We start from the raw sequence: 23,568 nt of genomic DNA on the forward strand, positions 1-23,568 counted from the left end.
GAGCAGGGCTAATTTCTTCTGAATTTTAATCCTTTACCAGACAGCATTTATCATAAGGCTTTCCACACTGTGGGTGGTCAGTAAGCCAACTCAATGTGGATTAGCTCCTTTGTGGATTATCCACTAAATGTGTTTCATACCAGACTGGCTTATCCCTGGCATTTAACATTTTTTTTGGGCAGCATCTCTACCCTCTATCAGCTGGTGTGATTTCAGAAATCCAAATATTACCCAAGAGTGTTAGGAAAAGAAATCTGATGTAATACCAATTTATATATTTCTCACACTGAATTATGTATTTCTGCTGTACCTCTTTGCCACAGCTCTCCCCTTTAAAGCAGATAATCAAGAATTACTAATAATAAAAATGGAAGTTAGCATTTATCATGTGCTTACTGCATGCCAGGCATCATAGTAAGTACCTGACACACATTCTCAAATGTTCACAACAGCTCTGTGATATAGGTGTTATTATTACTCCCTGCTTCACAGATGAGGCCAGGCCTTGGAGAAGTTAAGTAACCTAAGTTCACATGGCTGGGAATGGGGGGATCTCAGTGTGAGTTTGGGGTGCGGGGTTCCGGAGCCTTCTCTGGCAGCCCTCGGGTACTCACGTGCTCCACTGGTTCGGTAGCGCTCGGACGGGAGGCTGGGGTGGCTGCTCCCAACCTCGTTGATGGCAATGACACGGAATTGGTAGTTGACATACGGGGACAGCCGGAGGACGGCTGAGTTAACGCTGCCGGGGTACTTGGAATGGTCATGCCAGACCCCAGGTTGGAACTGGTCTTCTTCAAACTGGACGACGTAGTCTGAGTGGGCAAGGAAAACAGAGCTGTTTCGGGAGCTCAGTTAGCAGTGGTCTTCTTTAAAAGCACTTCCTTCTTGGCTTCCATTGATCTTTATAATCTCTCTCACACAAAGGCACAGGGAGAATTCTTCCCAAGGCACAGGAAGAGACACCAAGGCCTCTGTACATTCTGAGGTTAGCCCAGGACACACATCAAGCGAGGCAGAAGTGGGGATGGAAACCAGGAAAGGCCTTCGGTTTAAGGGTGTTGCCGTCCCTCTTTTCCAGCTTTGAGGTGCAAAGCCCTGAGCTACCTGTGATGGGGCTGTTGTTAGCATCCCCGGGGATCCAGGTCAGCCGCACGCTCCTCTCGGCCAGGTCGGTCAGCTCCAGGTCCCGGGGCCGGTCTGGCCGTCCTGGTGGCAGAAGACACCACGCAGGGCTCCTGAGTTAGAGCAGGTCCACCCTTGTGACGGCCCTAGCCCTGGACAGCTCTCTGACGGGCTGTCTTCGCTACCAGCTGGATCCAACCCCAGCCTGCCCTGAGGGGTGAGCACAGGGACCACTCCCTTCCCACAGGGGCCCAAGGGAAAACAAAGAGGAGACTCCTGAAATCCCAGCCCCCGCCCCCACCCCCCCCCAAAGAATATCAATGGGTGTGGAACAAGGAAATAAAGGGGCTTATGCAGACAGAACTGGGACCAACGCCATCCCGTCTTGGCGGATCTTCTGAGAGTGCAAGCATTCAGGAATGCCACCCGTCATCAGATCCATGCTCACGACACTTAGGAAGGCTGATGAGGGAGTGTGGGATTCTGTCCCATTTTCTCACATTAATTGTCCTCTACTCTGTGTGCCAAGGCTCTGAGGAGATGGGAGCCCAAAAGAGGGCTTGGCCTGCTGAACATGGCAGATAGGTTAGGGGAGTGGGGGCAACAAAGAGAGGGGATCAGACCAGGGAGGAGATGGAGACTTGGCTTAGGCATTTCATTGATGGACAGCAGGACAGAAGCCTAGCAGGCTTGCAAACAGGGGTGAGGGCAGCACTGTTTTAGGGCATGAATCTCACTGGGACTGCTTTAGTGGGTCTAAGTGCCATCCTGGCCTGGGATAAAGACATCGGCTACTGAGTGGTACGGGTAGGCAAGATTTTCTCTCCATCTTGACTCCCTGAACCAGGTATTTCCATCTTTCAGATGGTCACTAGAAGGACTTGGAAGGTGAGTCCTACAGGCCCACGTTCACGTATGTGTGGCATGTGTGTGTAGATTGTAAATGGATAGAAAGCAATAGATGTAGGGAGGCTGAACAATGAGTTTCCAGGTGATGTGAAGGGAGCAGGCTTTCGCATTCCCTGCAAACAGGACCTGAAGGACTGCTGGGAGGACAGGCCACCCTGAGGGAGCGGTGAGTGTGGATGGAGGCAAGGGATGGGGTAAAACAGCAGCCGAGAACGTCCGAGCTCACCCTGTAAGGAGCAGGAAGCCCAGCAAAGGGCCGTGGGGAGGTGGACGTGGGCAACTGAAAGGAGGTCCCATGTAGCCAGGAGTGCTGCCCACAAACCTACACACTGTCGCCCTTTCCCAAAGTGGCTTCCTTCTCCCAGACTCCACACCCTGGGTGCCAAGAGAGGGCACTGGCAGGGGACTGTGATTAGTGGGAATTACCTTTGGGCAGGGCAGCCAAACGGTTAGTTGGAGTGGCCTGATCAGCTGCAAAGGTAAGACGGGTTATCCAGGTTAGCAGGTTATCCAGCGTTAAAGGTGTTCTAGAAGGATGGGGGTAGGCAGCCGAGGCTTAAACAGCTGCCTCTGGGCTGAGGTGTTCTAGGCAGGGCTGTCCCCGTCCTTCCACGGGGAATCCCCTACCCTTATAGAGGCCATCTGTGTTTCCTCCACAGCTGGGGGTGGCGCCTCTGTTTCCTTCCCATCCCAATGTGACTATCGTGCCTGGGCCCACCCTCTCTGCAACTGTGCCTCTCCACTGCACCAACGCTAGTGGCAGTAGGGCACCCACGGGGAGGCAGAGGTGACAGAGGACCTGCTTCCCTGGAAGGGAGAGGCCTCCTTCCTCTTGGTTTGGGTTAGCTTAGTATTTACAGTCCAGCCTGGGTGCAGGACAGGAAGACACAGCGTCATCTTGCTTAGTGCATAGCACGTGATGAAATGCTACCAAAACCCAGGAATGGAGCGGGAGGGAAAGGAAGGCTGGCAGAGGTCATTGGAAGCACAAACGCAAACTCAGTCTTGCTTTAAGGATGGATTGTTTTAATTGACTTAGTGGTGGAGTTAGCTGTAAGAAAGGTAAAATGATCACAACCAGAAACCCCTCTCCACTTTCTCTATATCACTCAGGCCCCTTTCAGTTGAGATGTGGGGAAGTTAATGACTCCACTCAGGAGGTAACCTGTCCAGCACAGCTTGTTCTGTAACTGGCAGCTCCCTAACCCTGACATCACGAGGCAAGAAGAGATCACCACGCCTGACCTGGCCACTTGACTGCAGGCGCTGCCCTCGGAACTGCCCCGGGCCACTGCTTCCCTGGCTGCTGGGGAGGGGGTGGGGCTGGTCAGTGCCAGGGTGAGCAGCGGCAGTTACCTAGCACGGTGAGGTAGGCCTTGGCCAGGTCTTGGTCTAGCTCGGTGCTGGCGACACACGTGTAACTGCCCTGGTCCCGCTCTGCCACCCCAAAGATGGTCAGGGAGTCGTCTTCCTTCTTCATCCTGCAAAGGTACCGAAGAAGGGTTGGGAGGAGGGGGTAGGGGAGTGCTCAGTGCTGCCCATTGCTTTCTCCCCAGAGGGGGTTCTCGAGTCAGGAGGGCAAGGGAAACTCCTTCTGGGGGATATGAGGCTCCCTCTCAATGCTTTGAGAGAGGCGAGGTCTTCACAGTCACCTGGAGAATTCATCATACTTGATGGAGGGGAACAGAGAGTGGGCAGAGCTCAAGTGGCCGTGAAGCACGTTTGCCACCTTCAAATTCTGTACGTGTGCCTGCCTCTGTGCCTTTACTGTGCTGCGCACCCCTCCCAGATTAGGGCACCATGAGGCCCATGACCCCAAGGTAGGTTGGTATTCCTTCTCCTCTCATACTTGTAGCTTTGTCTGTCTTCAGCCCAGACTTGTCTCCTCTGCACCCATGCTCAGGCCAGCCTGACCCCAGGCTCCTGGGAACTGTCTCCTATAGAGAGGGGAGGCCACAGAGCAGGATGGGGCTGTAGAGCTGTCAGCACTGAGTGCCAGAAGGTTTGCAGAGGGGAACACCCTCTGCCAAAAGTCAAATGATGGCTAGAAACCGCTGGTACCATGTCCAACTGCAGGGCCCTGCACAACTTTGCTCCCTCGAGATGGAAGAAGGTAAAGCAAAGTAAGCCCTGGGGAGGGAGGCTCGGAACAGTGGTTCTCAACCCTGATGCACACTGGAACCCCCAGGGGGACTTTTAAACCCTGCCAGTGTCCTAAGTCCTACCCTACACCAATGAAATCAGGATCTGAGGAGCAGGGCAGGCGTGGGTGTGGTAAAAGCATGCCAGGTTCCGTCAGGGCTGAGAGCTGGCTCAGATCAACCCTGCCCTCTGCTGAAGATTAGGGGTACTGCAAATAGGGCTGAAAGGCTGGAGCCTGGGATGCAGCAGAGGAGGAAAAGAGAAGACAGGGGCAAAAACGAAAGGGAAAAGAGGCGAAGTGAGGGGAGACAGGGAGAGGAGAAGTGAAGAGATTGAGAAGAGGGAGAGAGAGGAGGTGTAGGAGAGAGAAGCAGGGAGCTGGTGGGAGAGAGGGAGGTTGTACAGGGTCGGTGGGGGGGTCTCCCCTGAAGCAGGGGAGTTGCCGAGGCCATCACCCCCTCTGCAGAAGCTCCTTGGTGACATGCATGACACGGGTTCCCTGTCCCTGTGTTCTTGCATGTGTCACCAACAGCAAGGGAAAAGAAAATGCACCTCAAACCAGCACTAGGAAGGGGGAAGGGGGAAAAGAAACCTGTTTCCAATATAGAGCGGCTCGTCATCCTTCAGCCAGGAGACGGTGAGTTTCAGGGAGGGGTCGTGCTTCACCCGACACTCCAGCTGCACCGTGGTGCCCCTTTTGGCCACCTGGTCCTCAGGCATCCGGTAGATCCTGGTGGGGTCTGTGGAGAAGCCCAGAGCACTCGCCACTGGCCTGTTCTCTGCCCAGCATCCCCATGTGGCCACAAAATGGCATATGTCTGCCCTCGAGGCCTTGGGCCAACTATGGAGCGGGGCACAAACAGTATGCTATGGTATGAATGGAGCAGAGTTCTGGGTGGGTAATCCCCAAAGCAGGTAATGCCCCAAATCCACTCCATCTGGCTCAGGAATATATGATGTAATTTCTGGGCTGGTAGTGGGGAGTTGGTGTGAGCAGAAGGTTTCCCTAATTCTCTTTGGACCACACTGATCCTAAAAGGACTCCACAGGTGCACACTGGGCAGCCCACTCCAGGTTAAAGATAGGTGTGGTGCATTTTCAGTGTGAATATTGTATGTGGATAACTGCCAGCATGGCCTCCTTGTCCATCTCCAAACTCCCACTGGCGAACCCTCTCCTTTACCTTTGACCTCCAGGCGGACTTGGTTTTCAGCTTTGCCCAGGATGTTGGTGGCGACACAGGTGTAGATGCCCTGGTCCTCTTTGCGGATCATCTTAATTTCCAGACTGCCATTCTCATAAACATGGTAGTTGCCACCATCCAGGTTGCTTCCTTGCCCATTCTTAAACCTCACAACAGAGCAGCAGAACACACAGCATCCTGAGACAGGACCAGCCCAAGGGCAGGGGCAGCAGCCAATCAAGAGAGACCATGGGGGCTGTGGAAGGAGCCCCATGCTAGGAGGCTGGAGCCCTGAGCCTCGGAGGGTCTGCCTCTAACCACCAGGTGGCCCTGGCAAGCCTCCATCCCTCTCAAGGTCTTGGTTTCCCATTCTGTACAATGAGGAGGTTGATCCAGATGATCTGCTAACTTCCTCCCAGCTTTGACCCTTTAAGATTCCCAGGTCTTGCTGAACACCTACTATGGGCCAGATGGGAAGGAGAAGATGAGACAGGTGACCCCTGCTGTGGAAGGCCTGATCTCCTGGAACTTACCATCGCAGTGTGGGGATGGGAGACCCAAAGAAAGGGCAGTCCAGCCGCGTCCGGTTGTAAAGAATCACTCGAATGAGCTGGTTCCGGGGCGACAGCATCCGAGGCGGCACATCTGAAATTCCCAGAGAAGCAGTCTCGAGTGCCGAGTCTAAACTCTTCCATCTCTTCCCCCTCGGTCTCACCTCTGCATGCCTTCTGCTTACAGCAGCTTCCCAGGCACTGAGACACCTTCCCAGGCACTGAGACACCTTCCCCTATCAACCTTCCCTCCTTCAGGAAGCCCCTAAGGATTAGGTGGGGAAGGAGAAGCTTACTACGTCCTCTGCCCTCAACCTATCCTACATCCAAATCCAGCTTTTGCAAAGGGTCTCCCCAAATTATCCAGCAGGTTCCATAGCTGCCCCACCACAGCCCTAAGGCATTTCCTAGCTACCCCTTTACCACCATCTCCCTGCCCAGCGGGTACAGCAAATATACTCAGAACCATTTCCCACCGTGAGATCCAGCTGCGAACCCAGGGGAAGTCAACATGGATACACCAAGGCGATGGGACAGTCCCACTCTATCTCATCAGGGGAGGGAGAAGACTAAGATTGACTGCTCTGATGGAATTAACTGTCTGCTCATCCAGCTTTGTGAATTTTAAGTCTTCCATCTGTACAATGAGGAGGTTGATCCAGATGATCTGCTAACTTCCTCCCAGCTTTGACCCTTCCATCCCTCTCACAAATTTTTTCCCATCTCCATGTTTCCCCTATCCAACATCCTCTTACCTCACCCAGCTTGGCCAATCCCCGGAGAAGAAAGTGTGCCCCATGACATAACCAAGCCCCAGGGCGACTGTGCAGTAGTGGAGAGGAGGGGGAAACAGGCTGCGAAGGGCACACTCACCCAGCACACTGACAAAGGCGTTGGCCAGCAGGTAGCCATGCTCGTTGGAGGTGTTGCACTGGTACACAGCCCTGCTGCTGATCTGGGTGTCCCGGAAGATGATGGTGTCTCCGGCCACCTCGCGGTTTGGGTTAGGTGGTGCCGCTACAGACAAGAAAGAGATGCTCCTCATGAGAGATGGGGAGGGCAGGGTGAAGGGCACTTGGGGCTCTGGCCAGGGCTCCCAGGAACAAGCGGGGTGCTGTGGGGAGCACCAGATGGGGGGCCAGATGACAGGGCTTCTGGCCTTGCCACTGCTGGGCTGTGTGTGACCTTCAGCCCTTCTCTGAACCTGTGGGGTTTATTTCTAATCTAGCCTAGAGTATGGAATATGAATTCCTGTTCGACCTGCCTACCCATTGGGCAGTTGTGGTTGAGAGCATTAGCTTTGGAAACAGAGAGGAGTTTTGGTTCTAACCACATCACTTCCTACCAGCATCATTCAATCTCTGTGAGCTTCAGTTTCCTTGTCTGCAGAATGGGAATAACAGATCACCTCACGGGGTTTTTGTGAAGATAACCTGAGATTTTATGCATGTACAAAATGATGAACAGAAGGTCTAACACATACTGTTATTATCATTTTAATCGAATGTACATATATTTAAGTGTGTTTTGAAAGGACAAAACAGTATACAATAGACAGAACCTACCACCTTCCCATCCTCCAAAGAGAGCATGCTCCAAACATTCACAAAGTTAAACCCATAAGCCAATGCCTCTTGAAAATGGAATGAGTCCTTATATTTGACAAAGCTCACAGCTCTTCCCCAAAAATGTGTCCTAAACTGAGAGAGGATATTCTTGCCCACAGTTCTAGTACTGCTGGCTTGGGATGCAGAGAGCAGAGGCTGGAGAGGGCTGGGGGTCCACACTTCACTCTGGGATCTGGGGTAAATCAACAAACCTTTCTGGGCCTCATTTCCTTCTTCTGTAAGATGGGGAAGAATCACTTCCACCTTTCCCCTACTCTAAGGAAGGCTAAGATAAGAGAACAATAATGAGCTGTAAAAACAAAAATTTTCTAGAAATGTAAAGAATTGCCACTTTTCTCATCTTTAACCACTAGAAAGTGACTTTCCTTCCTACGATTTCTGGACTAGGAAGCTGATGACTTAGCTTACAGAGTACATGAACGCATTCAAGATCACTCAGACCTACAGGGGAAGTCAGCGGAGGATGCAGGAGTCGCCCTGCAGGCGCCACTCCACAGATAGCCAGCCTGAGCCCAGAACCAGGGAATCAGATAGGAAAGGAAGACAAGGTTAGCACCCTTATCATCCACGTCCGGGTCCCCACTCAGCGAAAAGGGACCAAGGAAGGCAATGCCAGAAACTTGTACACCTCCTTGCCTGGCAAATTCTCATGCAACCAATATTCCCCCTGGTCACTCCCCTCACACGTTCCCTGGGGAGAGTGCCAGGTGACCTTTCCAGGGCTGAGGCTCAGCTGCAAGTCCTGGGCTGCTTTATTGAACAGTGCTGTAAAGTTTAGCGCAATTGCCTAGCTTACCCCCAAAGTCCTATTAAGACGGAGAGAACTGCAGAGGGCAGGCAGTGTCCATATCTCTGCTTGTAGCTGGGGAGTAACATTTACTGGGGATAACTAGGTTCAGTACTAGCTGGTGCAGTCGTATTGCAGACTCACAGCAACCCACAACTTCACCACTTCCTAGCCATGCAATTTTGGGCAACTCATTGCACTGAGGAGAACCTTATTTCCTTACCTTAAATGTTTGAAAGTAAAGCAACAATGGAGTGCAGCATCTAGCACAGAATGTGGCATGCAATAAATGTCTAAATAGGTAAATTCTTACCCTCTCCTCTACCTGTGTCCCCCCCTCTCCACCTGCTTCTACCAGCTGCTGCTCTTGAGTTAGATTGAGTTCTCGCCATCTACTTTTTCCCCATTTGGTTGATACCATTGTTTACATTTCCTCTGATCACTTAGAGAAAGTAAGGACAGGACATTTTGAAAAGTAATGCAACCAGAGAGTCTATGATGTGAAAACTTGACCAAGGCCACTGATTATAAGGGGTCTTGGAGTCATCTACTCCATCCACCTGGGCAGGACTAAATGTCCCCAAAGTCTAAGCATACTCGATAAAGTGCACCTGTACATCTGCTCTTCTGGGGGCAGTTCTTCCTCATATCTAATCATAATATTTCACATTATTGTACAACCCTGCTTCTTCTTTTGCCCTTAGCAGAGAGCGGAACTTGAGTAACTAACAATGGGTTACTGAATTCTCCTCTACCTTCCCAGCCCCAGCCATCACTCAAAGCCCAACCACCCAGAGATGCAGCCACAGTCCCCAGGCCATCAACTGGGCTCTGAAGTTGTTCAGAGGGAGAAAGCAGAGATTTAAAATACCCCAAGGGAGAAGAAATCCCTTAAGCATGGGAATATGACCACAGAGTTCCAGGCCTCCTGTTCTCTCACACAAAGAGAGGGTAGGTTTCCTGCCTCTTGAGATGTCTGAAGAGATGGGAAGCTGAGAAACAGCCACCAGTGGGCTTCTCTCTTCCTGAACTTCTAGTGTGACCAGCACTGGCTACAGTGATGGGGATCTGAAGCCTTTGACAGGAGAGAGATGAGAGTCAGATGGGACAACAGCTCGCTACTTACATTGCAAAGGTTCCCCATTCACCATCCACTGGACAGTGGGTTTGGGGTTTCCATTGGCTCGACACACCAGTCTCCCATCCTCGCCAGGAGCCAGGATAAGGTTCTTGGGTTCGTCCAGCCAGTAGGGAGCAGCTGGAAGACAAGACAGACACAGGCAGGGGAGTTAGATGGCATGGGACAGGCAGAAGAAACCAAGCAGTCTCCCTCTAGTATGGCAGGAGCCCCTGAGTCCCAGCACCACGTGCTCACCACCTGCCCCAGGGCTCATCCTCACAGGGATAACTTGGTCCAGCCTGTTTCTGGCTGGCTTGGCTGCACAGATGCTGATCTGTCTATTTTGAGTTCACAGAACAATAGTTCTAAACTGGGGCTGCTCACTAGAATCCCCTGAAGAGCTTTTTTTAAAAAAAGGGATGTTAGGGCCTGTCTCAGACCTACTAAATCAGAATCCGCACAGGAGGCCTGGGTGGCAGATGCTTTTAGAGGTCACCAGTGTTTGAGATGTGCATCCAATGGCTCCACTGCTAGGGAAGGTGGTAAAGCGGGCACTGAGTTGGTCCCTCTGGATCTCTGTTTTGCAAGATCAGACCATTTAGGAAAAGCCTAATGAACATTTCTTTAGGCACTGAATTTTGGTTAGAGTAGTTCTTTTTTTGAGACGGAGTCTTGCTCTGTCACCAGGCTGGGGCGCAGTGGCGCGATCTTGGCTCACTGCAACTTCCGCCTCCCAGGTTCAAGCAATTCTCCTGCCTCAGCTTCTTGAGTAGCTGAGATTACAGGCATGTCCCACCACACCCAGCTAATTTTTGTATTTTTAGTAGAGATGGGGTTTCATCATTTTGGCCAGGATGGTCTCAATCTTCTGACCTCATGATCTGCCCACCTTGGCCTCCCAAAGTGCTGGGATTACAGGCATGAGCCACCACGCCCAGCTAGAGCAGTTCTCAGCTGGCCACCTTGTTCAGTTGTTTAGACAATTTTGTGAATATGTGGAAATGTGGATTTTTCTGAGAAGTGAGCCTTTCAGATCAGATTATCAACAATTTTGATACTCACCCCCTACCCCTCAAAGTCTAAGAACTCCCCAGTTTGTGTATGGTGCTGAAGCCAAGGTCACAAGATCAACTGACTGCCTGCTAAGAAAGTTTCTATACTCTGGTCTCGAACATCATTATCTCAACCATCCATACAGCCCCAGGCCAAACAGTGACCAGTGCAGTCTGCCACACACGGCTGGGACCCATGACGACATGTGCTCTGGTGCCTGCAGTCACTTGGGTGGGCCCTCTTTGCTTTGGGGGGAAGGAAGTGATTTTAAAAAATAATTTTGGCCATGACCACTCCCCAGTTTTAAAAAGCAGCACAGCATCATGCATAGGTACACAGACAGCACGGGCTTACATGACACATCACAAACGGGAATGCAAAACGAAAGGAAAAAAGGCTCTGGGAATGATCCAAATGGGCCGTGGGAGGAAATTCACCTGCTGAGGGAGCGCTGGCACCAAGGAGAGTTGGATGATGGCCAGGGTGGATCTCCTTAACACCCCCTGCCCCATGCACGGGCATGCACACACCCTCTCATGTCCAGCGAGTGACACCATCCATAGCAGATCGCCATTGCCACTGAGCAGTGGGCTGGAAGTCTCTCCGACTCACTCTGCCCCCAACCACCCTCAGAGGGAAGGGTGGGCATGGTGTTCAGGGTTGGCAACATAATCATAATGATAAATACACACAACGTACCCTTTACTCTCACCGAGATCGTGTGCCGGATGCTGCCCATCTTGTTGGAGGCCAGGCAGAAATACTCCCCGGAGTCTTCCTCAGAGACATTTGTGATACGCAGGGCCTTATTAAAGTTCTCAAACTTGGCCTTATCAGATGGGAGGTCCCCACCTTTCTTGTACCATGCGATGTCTGGTGTTGGGCTAGGAGTGGTGCCAAGCAGGAAACAAAGAAGTTATCACTAAACGTGGCCTTTCTCCTCTTCTATACAGCTGGGGACACCCAGGTGGCCTAAAAGTATACTTGGGCCCAGGAGGATGCATGTCCTCTAAAAGCTGATCTTTCCTGTGCAGAGGAGGATGCTCAGCCACAGAGAGCCTGAAGGCTTAGCTAAGGTCCCACGAGATTCTAACGCATATACGGGATGCCTAATCACCTTCTTTCCTCATTATCCAAAACAGAGATGGCCAGGATAGGATGGAGATGACTATGGTTTGCAACACCCTGCTCACTAGGGGCTGTTTGCTTCTCTTTTTGCTGTGCTACTGGTATGCACTAAACGTGGCATTAACAAGAGCATGAACAAGCTCCCATCCCCATCCTCCTGGAGGGTGGCTAGAAGAGGGGCTGCAAACCGCACATACACCCCGGAGGCGATGCATTCCAGCAGGAGGTCCATGCCACGAAGCACCATCTGGCTGCTCGTGGTGCCCTGGGGATACATGAAGCTTGGTGTTCTTTCTGCAACTCCTCGGGCTGAAACAGGAGAGAACAAACTCCCATGAGCCTCCTTCCAGAAGGCAGACCCCACTAGGCCAACGCTGTCAGGCTAGAGAGAAATGGCATCACCGCCCCTGCCGGATCCTCCCAGCTGAAACCACCCCAAGGACTTGGGCATCATTAAGTGAGGTGTGTTAGGAAGCTCGGGGCTCCTCAGCCCCACCTACATGAGAGAGAGGAGCTCTAGGTTCTGAAAGGATCTGCCTGGAGGAGCCCAGCTTCCCTCAGGTTCAGGGAATCTCCCCTTCCCTGGAACGGGGAGGGGCTGTCTGAGCAGTGCGAGATCTACTCCAGAGCAGCTTGTGTTGGGATCCCAGAGGCCACTGTGTGGCCCCCAGGGCAGGCCATCTCAGCAGCGGTCCTTCTCCCCAGGCAGGGATCTGGAAGCAGAGAAGGCATGTACTGGGTCCACAGGACAGACAACCTGCTCTTTAGGACCCTGAAAACAAGGTGCTGGGATGGAGTCACAAAGCCCGCACAATCAATCAGAAATGCAGGGAGAGTTATTAATGGCTTAGCAAAGACATGGAGAGAGTTAATGAGCAGAGATGACAGGAAATCACTCCGGGGCCAAGACCATTCTGCCTCCTCACTAATGACTCGGGAAGACAGCTGGGGAGGAGAGTAGTAATTACATGTGAGCTGCTCGGGGAGGGGGTGGGAGAAAAGTGGCCGCCAAGTTGGAGGAGGTGATGATCTATAATGCAACTAGGCCGGAACAGTCATGGGTCTGAAATCAATGAGATTCATGCAGGTCTTGAAGGCCAGGTAGCTCAGAGATTGGCATTTTCAGGATGGCTGTTTCCCTGTAGAAGGGTTGTGCCAGCATGGGCCCACCCATGACAGAGTGAATTCCACCTTCCCCGAGCCTCACGTCTTCCCCCAGAGCTCTTTGTATAGCTCTAGGGGAATGGGTAAGATGGAAGGGAAAAGAACAAGAATTTTCCATCCAGAAACCCCAAGGCAAAAGGGAAACTGGAGGAAGTACCCCCTGGCCAAGGTGTACGATCGTACACAAGAGTGGCTAAAAACAAAAATAGAAGCTGAGCCCACCCATGGGTTTAATGGGGTCTTAGACTCAGCAGGACAAGGGAAAGGTGGAGGGGAGGCAGAGCTGCCAGGAGCTGGGAGGCCTCAGAGACACCTGGGGTGAGGATGAAGACACTTATCCAGGGTTTAATCGGTGCTGGTAGCATGAGGAGAGAGTGCGGGGGGACTTTATCCAGATGTAACTGGTGCTTCCTAAAGGAGCTTGCTGGGTTTGCTGGGGCCTGGCTGCACCAGCGGGGCTCCTGTTCTGGGGCACTCAACTCTCTCCCTCGGCACTGGTGGAGTGCAATTCATAGAGTTTGCTTCTATTTTATTTTTTTGTCAAAAGAAGAAAGGATGAAACATATGCAGAGGGTAACGAGGCTGATGATACAATACACGGCATACAGCAAATGCTCAATGAAGGTTTATAAGGTGAATGGATTGGAGTGGAAAAAGAGAACAAAAAATAAGGCAGCAGTTTAACCCATATTATTTCTCTTTCTGTAGATGCCTCATCTGTCCCACCAGCACACACATTACAACAATGACTACTGAAGGGGTTAATCCATTATGTGGTTAATTGGTTATCATCTATATCTATAACTCTTATAGCATCCAATTCTCAGCACCAAGGAAGCCTGACACCAACAGCTTCCTCCCACCCACCATCACGGAATCACCAAAACAACCAAGACACATGGGCACTATGAGGAAAGGAGATTCTAGGGCAGAAGGCTCTGTTGTCAGGTTGGTGAATCCGTCAAGAGCTGGGAACCCTGGGATTATGTGGAAGAGGTCCCAGCTAAGTCGTCATACTCCTTCCACACTGGGACGAAATCTGCAGAAACCAATCTGTGACCCTATGGACATTTAATTTACACCATAACGTGCGACACCACCAGCACACACAACCCAGCAAAGCAATAATGATGGGAAGGAGGAAAATTTAGCACAGAGTCCTGCTGTGGGTGCCTTGACACACTGTAGCTGTGACTATAAAGAGGTTACAGCAATATTGCATTTGTAGGATGTGGGCTAGCAACAACAGAATTATCCTAAAGAAGGAGAAGCTACTGGAAACAAGCCAAAGTTCAAAAAAAGAGAAGAGCATCCTAAAAGTCGGAGGTCATAATCAGGGCCACCATTCAGTGAACGTTTGCTAGGGACCATGCACTGTGCTGACAGCTCCAACCACACCGCCATTTATGCTTAATCCTCACAGCAAACCTGGAGGGTTGTATCCCCATTTTCAGCAGAGGCAACTGAGGCTCAGTGAAGTCAACAGACTTGCCCAAGGTTACAAGCTAGTTATGTTTTGGATTCTGTGCCATTTAGCACCAAAAACTTGTGCTTTCCACCCACTCTACATTGCCTCTCTGTCTAAAGATGGGCATCCCACTTGTTCCTACTTCTGACAGTCAGCTTCAGGAATATCTTTCTTATTCAAACCAAAGAAAATGCAAGGGCAAAAGAGGTAAAGGAGAAAGATATTTCTGTCTTAGTGAGCTGCTCTGGTGAAACTCTTCCACTATGTTTTACTATTCTCACTGTCTCAGCTAAGATCCCATCTCTCCTCAGTGGCTATTAAAAAAAACTCAGGCCCAAGGTGGAGAAAAAGAAGCTGAGGAGGGAATTCAGCAGCTCTAAAGGCACCTCAGTTGGATTTTTAAAGGCATGGAAAACTTGAAGAAGATTTGGGGGACATAATATCATTAAGGAATGAGATGGCTGGCCCTAAAGGAAAGGTTATGAAGAAATGCAGTCAATTGCAGCAGGAGGAACTCATATGAAAATCTAGGAAGGATGATAGAGCTGGTGGCTTTGAGAGCCACTGTTTTCAAAGAGGGTGCCTAATTTCCTTCCCTGGAGAAGTAGAGACAGGAAGACTCTAAGACAACAGTGATTACTAGATGAAACTCTAAATGGTGGCAGATGACTGTCTCATCTTATCATGGGACACCCTCTTTCATCATGGAGGCAGGGATCCCTGGAGAGTATTGGTTATTCGCCCTGATCTTCAGAGTGGGGTCTGACCTAATGCCTGATCAAACTCAGAGTCCATATGCTAAAGCTCATATCTGTGTGGATTCAGGAAGAGCTTCCCTCGCCAGCTCATCTGACTTCTTGCCCAGGGACAGTCAGTCCTCTCCTGCTCTCGTAAGCTGTGGCTCAGAGTGGGTTCATGGGTTTCTGGGGAAATATGGTCAGCTAGCAGACAACAGGAGATGACAATGCCTCAACCATGTTGGCCTTAAAGGTCCAACGATAAATGCCTCTTGATCATCTCTTTTGAGGAAACACCAAGACTGCTGACAACCTTAGTTGCCCCCTCTGTCAAGTGCTATGTGTTAGCAGGACAAGAAAGTTCAATGAATCAGACGTATCTGAGGACCTCTACCAAAAACAGCTTTTAGGGGCATCTGTATCCTACATCCAGACCACTTTGCTGCTTTCGATTCTCAGAATTGAGAACCAGAGACTCATGGGGCCAGATTCTTGGCATCTCATTCACCTCTCTTGCTCTAGGAATGGCTGACCAAACAACCCCAGAAGATAGGAAAAACTCTTTGTCTAGTAATATTTGATACCTTTCAGTACCAGGAAATTTATCCTGTAAGTTTAACCCAAATCTCATATGCAGTAGTTGGAGCTTTTCTTCTTATGCAGTTCTCAGCACAGCTGAGGATTTGAACAGCTTTTGTTTCTCTGGTCTGCCCTACAATTTCTCCCTCTATGGTACTTTCTTCCTGTAACTGCACCTGCTTTTTGCCCCTTGGCTTCTCTTTAAGTTCTCTCTGTCCTTCTTAATTTCAGAAGCATAGAAGAACTATCCAGGATACAGTCAACACTAAACCATTCCCTTTAAAACCAGTAATGGGTAACACTTGTTAAGTATCGAGAATGTGCCCAACACATACTAGGAACCATAAGCACATTCTCCTGTTTAATCTTCACAACAATCCTATGAGACAGGTAATACATCCATTTGGCAGATGAGAACATTAAAGTTCTGAGACACTAAATGACTTACTCAGCATCACTCAATGGTATGTCCCGGACCCTGGATTTAATTCAAGGCAGTCTACCTCAGAGCACACACTCTTAACCACTTGGTCTCCTCACCTGGCTGGATCCTAAGTGGCAAGTTACAATCTCAGACCAGATTCTCCTGCCACTCAGCAGGTCAGGGAGCACCTGGCAGTGTTCAGAGGATACCAATCCACTCTAGAAATCACTAAAACAAAATAGAAGTATGGGGTGGCCCTCCTGCTACAAAAGAGACGTGCCATATTTCAGAGCCAAACAGACAGATGCCCTGGGCACTTTTCATCAAGTCTCTCTGTCCAGATGCCTGCACTCCAGAAAGAAGTCATCCTCCTTCCTTCCATTTCCCTTTGATTTCTTGCTAGAAGCATCAGCCTAGTTGTCTTTTGTTCAAAATGTGTCTCCCTTTGACTTTATATCCTTTCCAGCAGCTTCATACTTGGGTCAGCTCCGTCCTACCCTGGAATGAGGACAAGGGGTCAATCTCCAGGTAAACTCTTGTAAGCTTTGCTTGTTTCATAGTCCTGGATGGATCTCCTAAGTCCCACTCATTCTCTTGCAATAATAGTTTTATCAATGGTCACAAACTGGTTTAAGTGACCGGAATCACTCAAACTTATTCCATTGATAAAACAACTCTATGTGTATGTTCCCCTGCATGGCTTATCTTACATAAAGTGAGGAACTTAGACCAGATGGTCTCTAAGGGACCTTCCGGCTCTGATGCACTCAGGCTTACAGAATACTTCCTATAACAGATTACCTGGAATCTGATTTAGAACAAGGCCCATTCCATACCAGGGCTCTGGGGCTCTTAACACAATAGTAGTTGGCCCCATTATCTTGAAAACAAACAATGCTTAGAATCCAACAAAGGTCCCCTGATTCCTTGGGTAGTAAATCTCTTTGGCAGAATCTCAGTGTGGTTCTAGCTGCTTGGTGCCAAGTTAGAACCTTTGCCTCTCTCCCTGGCTTGCGCTCCCTCATCCCATCCCCTTCTCCAGTCACTCATCATCCTTTATATTAGCACATCACAGTGCAGACACTTCCTATCTGTTTTAGCCCACAGTGAGGTCCCTTGAGGACCTGCAGCCTCAGCTTCTGAGGCATAATTAATGATGGGGGCCAGCTGCCTCACCAGAGCCAGCAAATGATGGTGCCTCTGGCTGCTCAGGGAAAATAAGACATTCTTGAGCCATGGTGAGGGGTAACTCAGGTGTGGAAATAGCCAATTACCCTATTAATCAGACTGAGCAACCAGCTGTGTGATGAGTTAAAACCATGCCTCATTGTAATTGTTCCATGTCTCCCAAGTGTGGACTGGTGGGCATTTGATTTGCATACACTACCAAAGGAGGAGAGAGGCCTAGGTGAGAGGGTACAGTGGATGGTTTTACCTCATTTATACTCATCTTGAAAGAGAACTCAGAGCTGGACTCTTACTCCTATTGCCCAGATGGATTTTAAAGAGACACAGGACCTCACTGTGAAATGGTACTCCCGGTAACTAAGGTGAGATTACAAAGCAGGCAATTCCTATCTAGAGTTAACTGAACATACTAACAAGCTTTCTGTGTTCTTTCAACTACCAATAGGAACCAGACTTCCTGTTTTCTCTTCACTATGGAACTCACCTATTTTAAGATAGTCTCCCTTCATCCATTCTTGATTCCTAAGCTTCTACTTTTTCAGTAAAAGTTCCTGCTTTTCAAGAAGTTCTTTTGAAGTCCTACCCTGGTTTGAACAACTTGTTGAGAATTCAGCAACTTGAGGCATGCCTGTTAGAGGAGACCACACCACCAGGTGAGCCACCTCAAACCCCCACACTGCCTCCTGGCAGGCAGCCTTCTGGAGGTGTCACCTTGGCACCCTGGCTGGGCCAGCTGCCACCCAGCAGGAGTTAATGACGTGGTATCAGTCAAGTTAGGCAAACTGGGGTTAGCACAGGCAAGGTTACTCCCAAGGTTACCGCTGCGACTCACCACTGTACATGTCAGGGTGGTTTCTTAAGGACGAGTCATTATAAGGGTGGTCTGTAATAAACAAAAGAGGGTGAGCAAACAGGAGGCCACGGAGAAGTCACAGAGGCATAAACGGGGAGAGAAAACAAATGCAAAGCCACAAAAACAACCGAGGAGGGCAGCAGTGGTCTTTTGCAAAGGAAACACACGGCATATTTGGAAAGGCAATACGCTCAGTGAAGAACAAGCAACACAAAACAGCCCACAAAAGGAGAAAAAAAGGTTAAATCCTGCAAAAGAAGGCAATAATAAAATAATGGTTTTTTTTAAATTAAAGAAATTAGGTTTGAACTTTAATTATTTGGTCCTGCTATATTTTCAAACAAATGAGAGAAGGATTAGTGGTGTCCTGTAGCCATCTTTTGAACAACTCCCTCTTATCAAAATCCTTAGTTCCCAGGACTCTGGGTCAGGCCAGCTCTTGGAGCAGCTAAAGAGAAAGGAGTGTTAGTGAGCTCCGGGGAAGAGCAAAGTGCTGCCTGGGCAGAAGCTAAGCTGCAGGGGGTTGGTGGTAAATGGGAGGAGGTCATTGACCAAAAGAGTTGGGCCAAGGGGCCCTGGCCACACCCAGCAACATGTGTCACTGGAGTCTGACCAGGTGGGCACCACTATGATCTTGGAGATGTCTCTGTTGGCAGAAAGCCCTCCTTGTGAGGATGCCGGGAGAGGTTCAGTGAGGTGGGGAGAACATCCCTGAGGTTTAGGCTTTAGAATTTAGAATTGGAGCTTGGGACAGGAGAAAGTGCAAGCTGTGAGTTCTACATTTCAGACTAGGAAAGCCCTGCTGAACGTTCTGGAGGTTCAAAGCTCTCTAGACTATGCAGGATTGAAGACATTCCTTATGGAGCAAGATCAGTGGCTTCAGTTCCAATGTTAAGTAATTCAAACTCATGGGCATTTACTCCTTAATGAGAAAGACATTTCAGAAGAGGACACATCATCACGCCAGCGTCCTGAAGGAGCTTTTCCCTCTCTACCTCCGGTCCCTTCCAGCAACTGGGTTCAAATTGTGACAGTACTAAAAGGGGGTGGGGTATACAGCTGACTGGAAGCCAAGCAGATGGCCCTGAGGAGGCAAGAACATGGTCCAACTGCTTGAGGGACGACAGGGGCTCTGCCAAAATATTTGCATATTTGACGACAGATCCAATCCCATTACAACTAGTTGCAAGAGGTATGAGAGTCCTTTTCTGGGACTGGCATTGCATTGCATCCCAAATCTGCTTGCCACCTGGTAGGAAGATTTTCATTATTCAGAACTCTCTCTTAAGATGGGGTTTGTTGTAAAGACCCAGCCTGTTTGGGAAGTCTGCTTGGGTCCATCTGGAGCTAAAGGCAGGAATAAATCCACAATGTAACGAAGAGATGGGGTGGCCAAGGGCAGGTGGGGGCTGCAGCTGGGCTTGGGAGGCAACTCTGTTCCTCTCCTGGGGGTGGATGGTGGCACATACAGATGACAGGGCCCTTCCTTCATGCTCCCATATCACCAGGTGAAATGTAACCTATCTCTCTCCAGAGAAGTAGCCCACGCCCAGAACTGACCTCGTGGTTTGTGAATTCTGGAGCACATGTGAGAAATTCAAGGAAACTTCTTTGACTGCTCCAAGAATGTCACTTAGACACTGGAGGAAGAAGGGGTGTGCCCTGGTGTCTGCCTTAGGGAGGACCCTCCTCGCTTACCACAGTTGCCTCTTATTGCATCAGGAGGCACCCAGCACCTGTTACAGCATAGGCGAAGTGGGACGGGCCCAGCTCTATAGCCCAACTCCACTGCTTATCTTTGACTGCATCCCAGGTTTTAAAAATGATTTCAGATTACCCAGTATTTTGCATTACATACCATTGTCAACTTCCTTCAATGCAGGTAATAAAAATGGGACATGATGAGATTTATTTCTTCCCAAATGGGCAAACTGTGACAGAAGTGCCTGGTGAGAATAGGGCCTTTGAAGCTGCCCCTGCCTGACTGCTTTGCCTCCCACCCCAGACCTGGTTCTGAAGGTACAAGAGAAAGCCTGTGTCCTCTCCAGACAGGAAAGTAGAGAGAGCACCACTGTGCTATTTTAAGCAAGTGTGCCCAATTCTGGGCTGGCTCAGATGCCCAGAACTTGCTCCCAGCCAGAGCTGCCCCTGGGAGAACTCCAGGAAGCTGATGGGACTCTGTTCCAATCACCTAGGGGGTTTCTCGCCATTCGGAGGAAAGAGTTTTCAGTGGAATAGAGGACCTAGAAATGAAGAATTAACAAACATCCCTTACTTCTTCTGGTAGAGAAGAGTGTTTCTGGAAAGTCCAAGTTCTACATGTTGTTTAAATCTCTAACTGCAGAGGAAGTTAGTTAATTCTACAGAGGAAGACTCTTCATCACCTCAGTCTCTTGGCCTCTGCTCTACTCTGTGTGACAGTGATGGGCTCTGCCCAGGATGGCAGAAGGTCAACTGACTCAGTTCCAAAAGCAGCAGGACGATTTATAGCGTCGTCTGGGCAAGGAGAGAGGGGCCCTGGTGGTGATGCTGATGGCTGTCCAGGCTCAGCTCAGCGAGCATGTTATCTTGTTCTTGACATCCCTGCTCCTCCCCCTGCCAATGCTGTTAGTCCTGTCCTGGCTGCTGAGGCCACTCCGAGGTCCTGGGCAGACTACACTGTCCTTCCCAGCCCAGCCAGCTGGCAGGCAGTCACCCTGATGTGGACTGAGGAGACACTGCAGACAAACCAACTTTCTCCTCCAAGGGGTCTCCCTGGGCTTGGGTCAGGAATGAGAAAGTCAGGGACGGGGGAGCAACCGGAGTGAAGCCAGGTCACCCTGCCAGGAACTCGAGGGGCTTGCTGCAGGTGTCAGGCAACCTGCCGGCTACCACCTTCGGCAGCCCAGCACCAACACAGATCAGTGCGTGGGGACACTGCAAGGCAGGAGGCGATGATTAGAGGAGGGCAGAATGGAGTTCCAAGACAGAACAGAGAGATGGAAAAGAAGAAAGAAAAAGAAAGAGGGAGGAGAAATAAGGAAGTGAAAAAGAAAAAGGAAGAAAATGAAAAGGTGAAAGAAAAAAAAAACATGAGAAGGGGAAGAGAAAAGGAAGCTGCTTCCTTTTGGATCCACCTCTGTGCCATGGTGGAAATGGAGCACGGGGCTGTGTTGGCTCTCAGGACCACCTGCCTCTGCCATCAGCAGGGATAGGGAGGAAGGAAGAGAACGATAACGGTCACAACCCCTACCTGTCCTGAATGAGAAGTGATCTCACCTGAACCTCTCCTGACCCACACCCACCCGGGGAGCCATGGTTCACCACCTCTGCAGGGGCTCCAGGAAGCCAGGGTCAGCCTATTTTTTCTGACCTTTGCAAACTGCCAGCACCCGCACGGTGCTCTCTACTGGCCTCCCCAACAATCCTCACTGTCCAGAGCATCGAAAACAACACTCACAGCATGAGTCAGACTAAGGTCTGTTTTTTGGGGGGCTCCTTTATGGAAGGCGTGTTACAAATCCATGGTGTACATCAACATAGACAACTTCCAACGTCCTGAGTGGGCTGAGACTTTGCAGCAAAAGCTCTAGGCTGCCTTGTCCTTGCCAAGAAGAACATTTCTGACTAAGCTTCTCTCTCTCCTCAAGGGAGAGCCACCAACACTATAATGGGTCGGGAAATGCTGATTTGCTTTTGTACCAGCCAAACAGAATCAGGGAATAGAAACGAAAACAAATAAAACTAAAACATAAGCCTGCAACTTACAAACATAGCGATTCCATATGGTTCAGCATATACATATTACAGAATCAAATAAAATTTATTTTGGTGTCTCCACTAATTTTCATATTTTCTGCTATGGGTTTCTTATAGAAAGAAAGATAACCAAGCAATGAGAAGAAATAAAAGAAATAATCAAGCTGTGTCCGGAGAGGGGTTCTAGATGACCACTGGAAGCAGTGGTTCTCAAACTCTGGGGTGCACTTGAATTACCTGGAGGGCTCATAAAGAACAAAGAGGCTCAGGGCTGTTGAGGTGCGATAGGCTGGTTCTCGGTACGCTGCCAGGTTCTAAGGTGATTCTGATTCCCACCAGAATTTGAGGAGGATTGACTTAGAGTACGACCAAGTTTAACTCAAGGTTTCACAATCAAGAGAGATCGTTTAAGAGCCACTGAAGTGGCTCAGGCACCATGAGCTGGAAGGATTTCTAGGTCAGCCTCAAGGACAAGTCTCCTCCTAGACTCAGGTACCTAGGGCTGGGTGGGATCAGTGGGCTTCTTTCTTTGGCCCCCAGCCCCGGGACAGGGGCCTTCACTTACTGGTGAGGACCTTGAGGGTGAAAGGGTTCTTCTGCTGGATGGTGTGGGTGAAGTGGAAGCGGGCGTTGCAACTGTAGTCGGTCTGCATGTCCTGCAGCATCACGTTGGAGAAGTATAGGTCTCCGTTATGGCCCTGAGAGACACGTTTGTCTTGGGTGATGGGCTCCATGGCTATAAGAAAGCAGAGGTACAGCAGCAGGTTAGTAGTAATAACAGTAATCATCACCACCGCAGTCCTGGTGATAGAACACTTTACAGAGGGTCAGGTGGCGACCAGGAGCTTGACATTACTTGGTCTAATCCTCTCAACTCTGAAGTATGGCTTATTCCCATTTTACAGATCAGAAAGCAGAGGATGTAATGTGTCCAGCATTGCAAAGGCAGAGAGGAGAGCAGGATTTTAGATGCAGACCTGCCTGCCCACCATGTCCATGTTCTATGACCACACTTTTCTCTTTCCTGTTCGCGCCACAAAAGATCTCACCGGCTGTGGGACCAGCAGAAGGAACACAAGCCTTCAGGTACTCCCCAAGGTTCAAATTCTCAAGCTAGCAGCGACAGCACTCAGAGGCCAGGGACCATAATCTGTTCATCTTATGCCCCAGCACCTGTCTTAGGACTCGGCATATAGGAGGCACTCAACAGTTTGCTGAATTAAATGAAATTGAACTTGGCTTTGCTGCATTTAATAAAAATGTAATCATCAATTATAATGTATACCTTTGTTTTTTATTCCTAAGAAGAAAGCACTACTGATTATAACTGTAAGATATATACCAATCAATGATGTACATCATCAGTTTTAAGAGATGTTAAATCTGATTTCAATTTTAGAGATGTTAAAATATGAAAATGTCTGATTAATGATATAACTGGAGTGGCTGAAAATGTTGACTATATTTTCTTTTCTTTTTTTTTTTCAAGTGCTATATCTGATGTAAACCCAAAAGACCAGGTTTCCAGGCTGTTAGGTTAGTTAGAATATACCTAAAGCTGACTACTCACAGCTGTCTCCTTCCTATCCCCACAATTGTTTTTTAAGTCACCATTTCTTAAAGCACAAGGTTAATGATGCCAACTTCCCCACAATGGGCTGGTCAGCTCTTCAAACCATTCCTGATTTACTGTAGGCCTACTATGTGCCAGGCACTGTGCTAGGTGCTGGTGAAAGGTGGGCAAGACTGTTACTGCCCTCAAATAACTCCCAGTTTAGTAGAAGAGGCAGCAGA

At 49.6% G+C, this 23,568-nt stretch overlaps 1 protein-coding gene across 36 annotated transcripts in view; it reads right to left on the bottom strand.

Annotated features, from left to right (window-relative positions):
* NFASC (neurofascin) overlaps positions 1-23,568 on the bottom strand; it is a 194,071-nt gene that overhangs the window by 42,554 nt on the left and 127,949 nt on the right. For 16 of the 36 annotated variants that reach the window (XM_019029335.4, XM_019029331.4, XM_055369217.2 and 13 more), the window contains 13 exons: positions 22,340-22,510; positions 18,016-18,066; positions 11,821-11,932; positions 11,195-11,379; positions 9,449-9,580; positions 6,781-6,924; positions 5,890-6,001; positions 5,357-5,523; positions 4,766-4,913; positions 3,388-3,512; positions 2,458-2,502; positions 1,105-1,206; positions 615-812 (listed from right to left, as the gene is read on the bottom strand). In XM_019029335.4, the coding sequence (XP_018884880.3) occupies positions 615-812; positions 1,105-1,206; positions 2,458-2,502; positions 3,388-3,512; positions 4,766-4,913; positions 5,357-5,523; positions 5,890-6,001; positions 6,781-6,924; positions 9,449-9,580; positions 11,195-11,379; positions 11,821-11,932; positions 18,016-18,066; positions 22,340-22,510 (1,692 nt within the window). Of the gene's footprint in view, positions 1-614; positions 813-1,104; positions 1,207-2,457; positions 2,503-3,036; positions 3,513-4,765; positions 4,914-5,356; positions 5,524-5,889; positions 6,002-6,780; positions 6,925-9,448; positions 9,581-11,194; positions 11,380-11,820; positions 11,933-18,015; positions 18,067-22,339; positions 22,511-23,568 lie in introns of those variants that run through there. The other 20 variants (XM_055369304.2, XM_055369241.2, XM_019029348.4 and 17 more) reach the window with 4 other exon arrangements.

This window comes from Gorilla gorilla, chromosome 1 (assembly GCF_029281585.2).
Source record: "Gorilla gorilla gorilla isolate KB3781 chromosome 1, NHGRI_mGorGor1-v2.1_pri, whole genome shotgun sequence".
Lineage (NCBI taxonomy): Eukaryota > Metazoa > Chordata > Mammalia > Primates > Hominidae > Gorilla > Gorilla gorilla.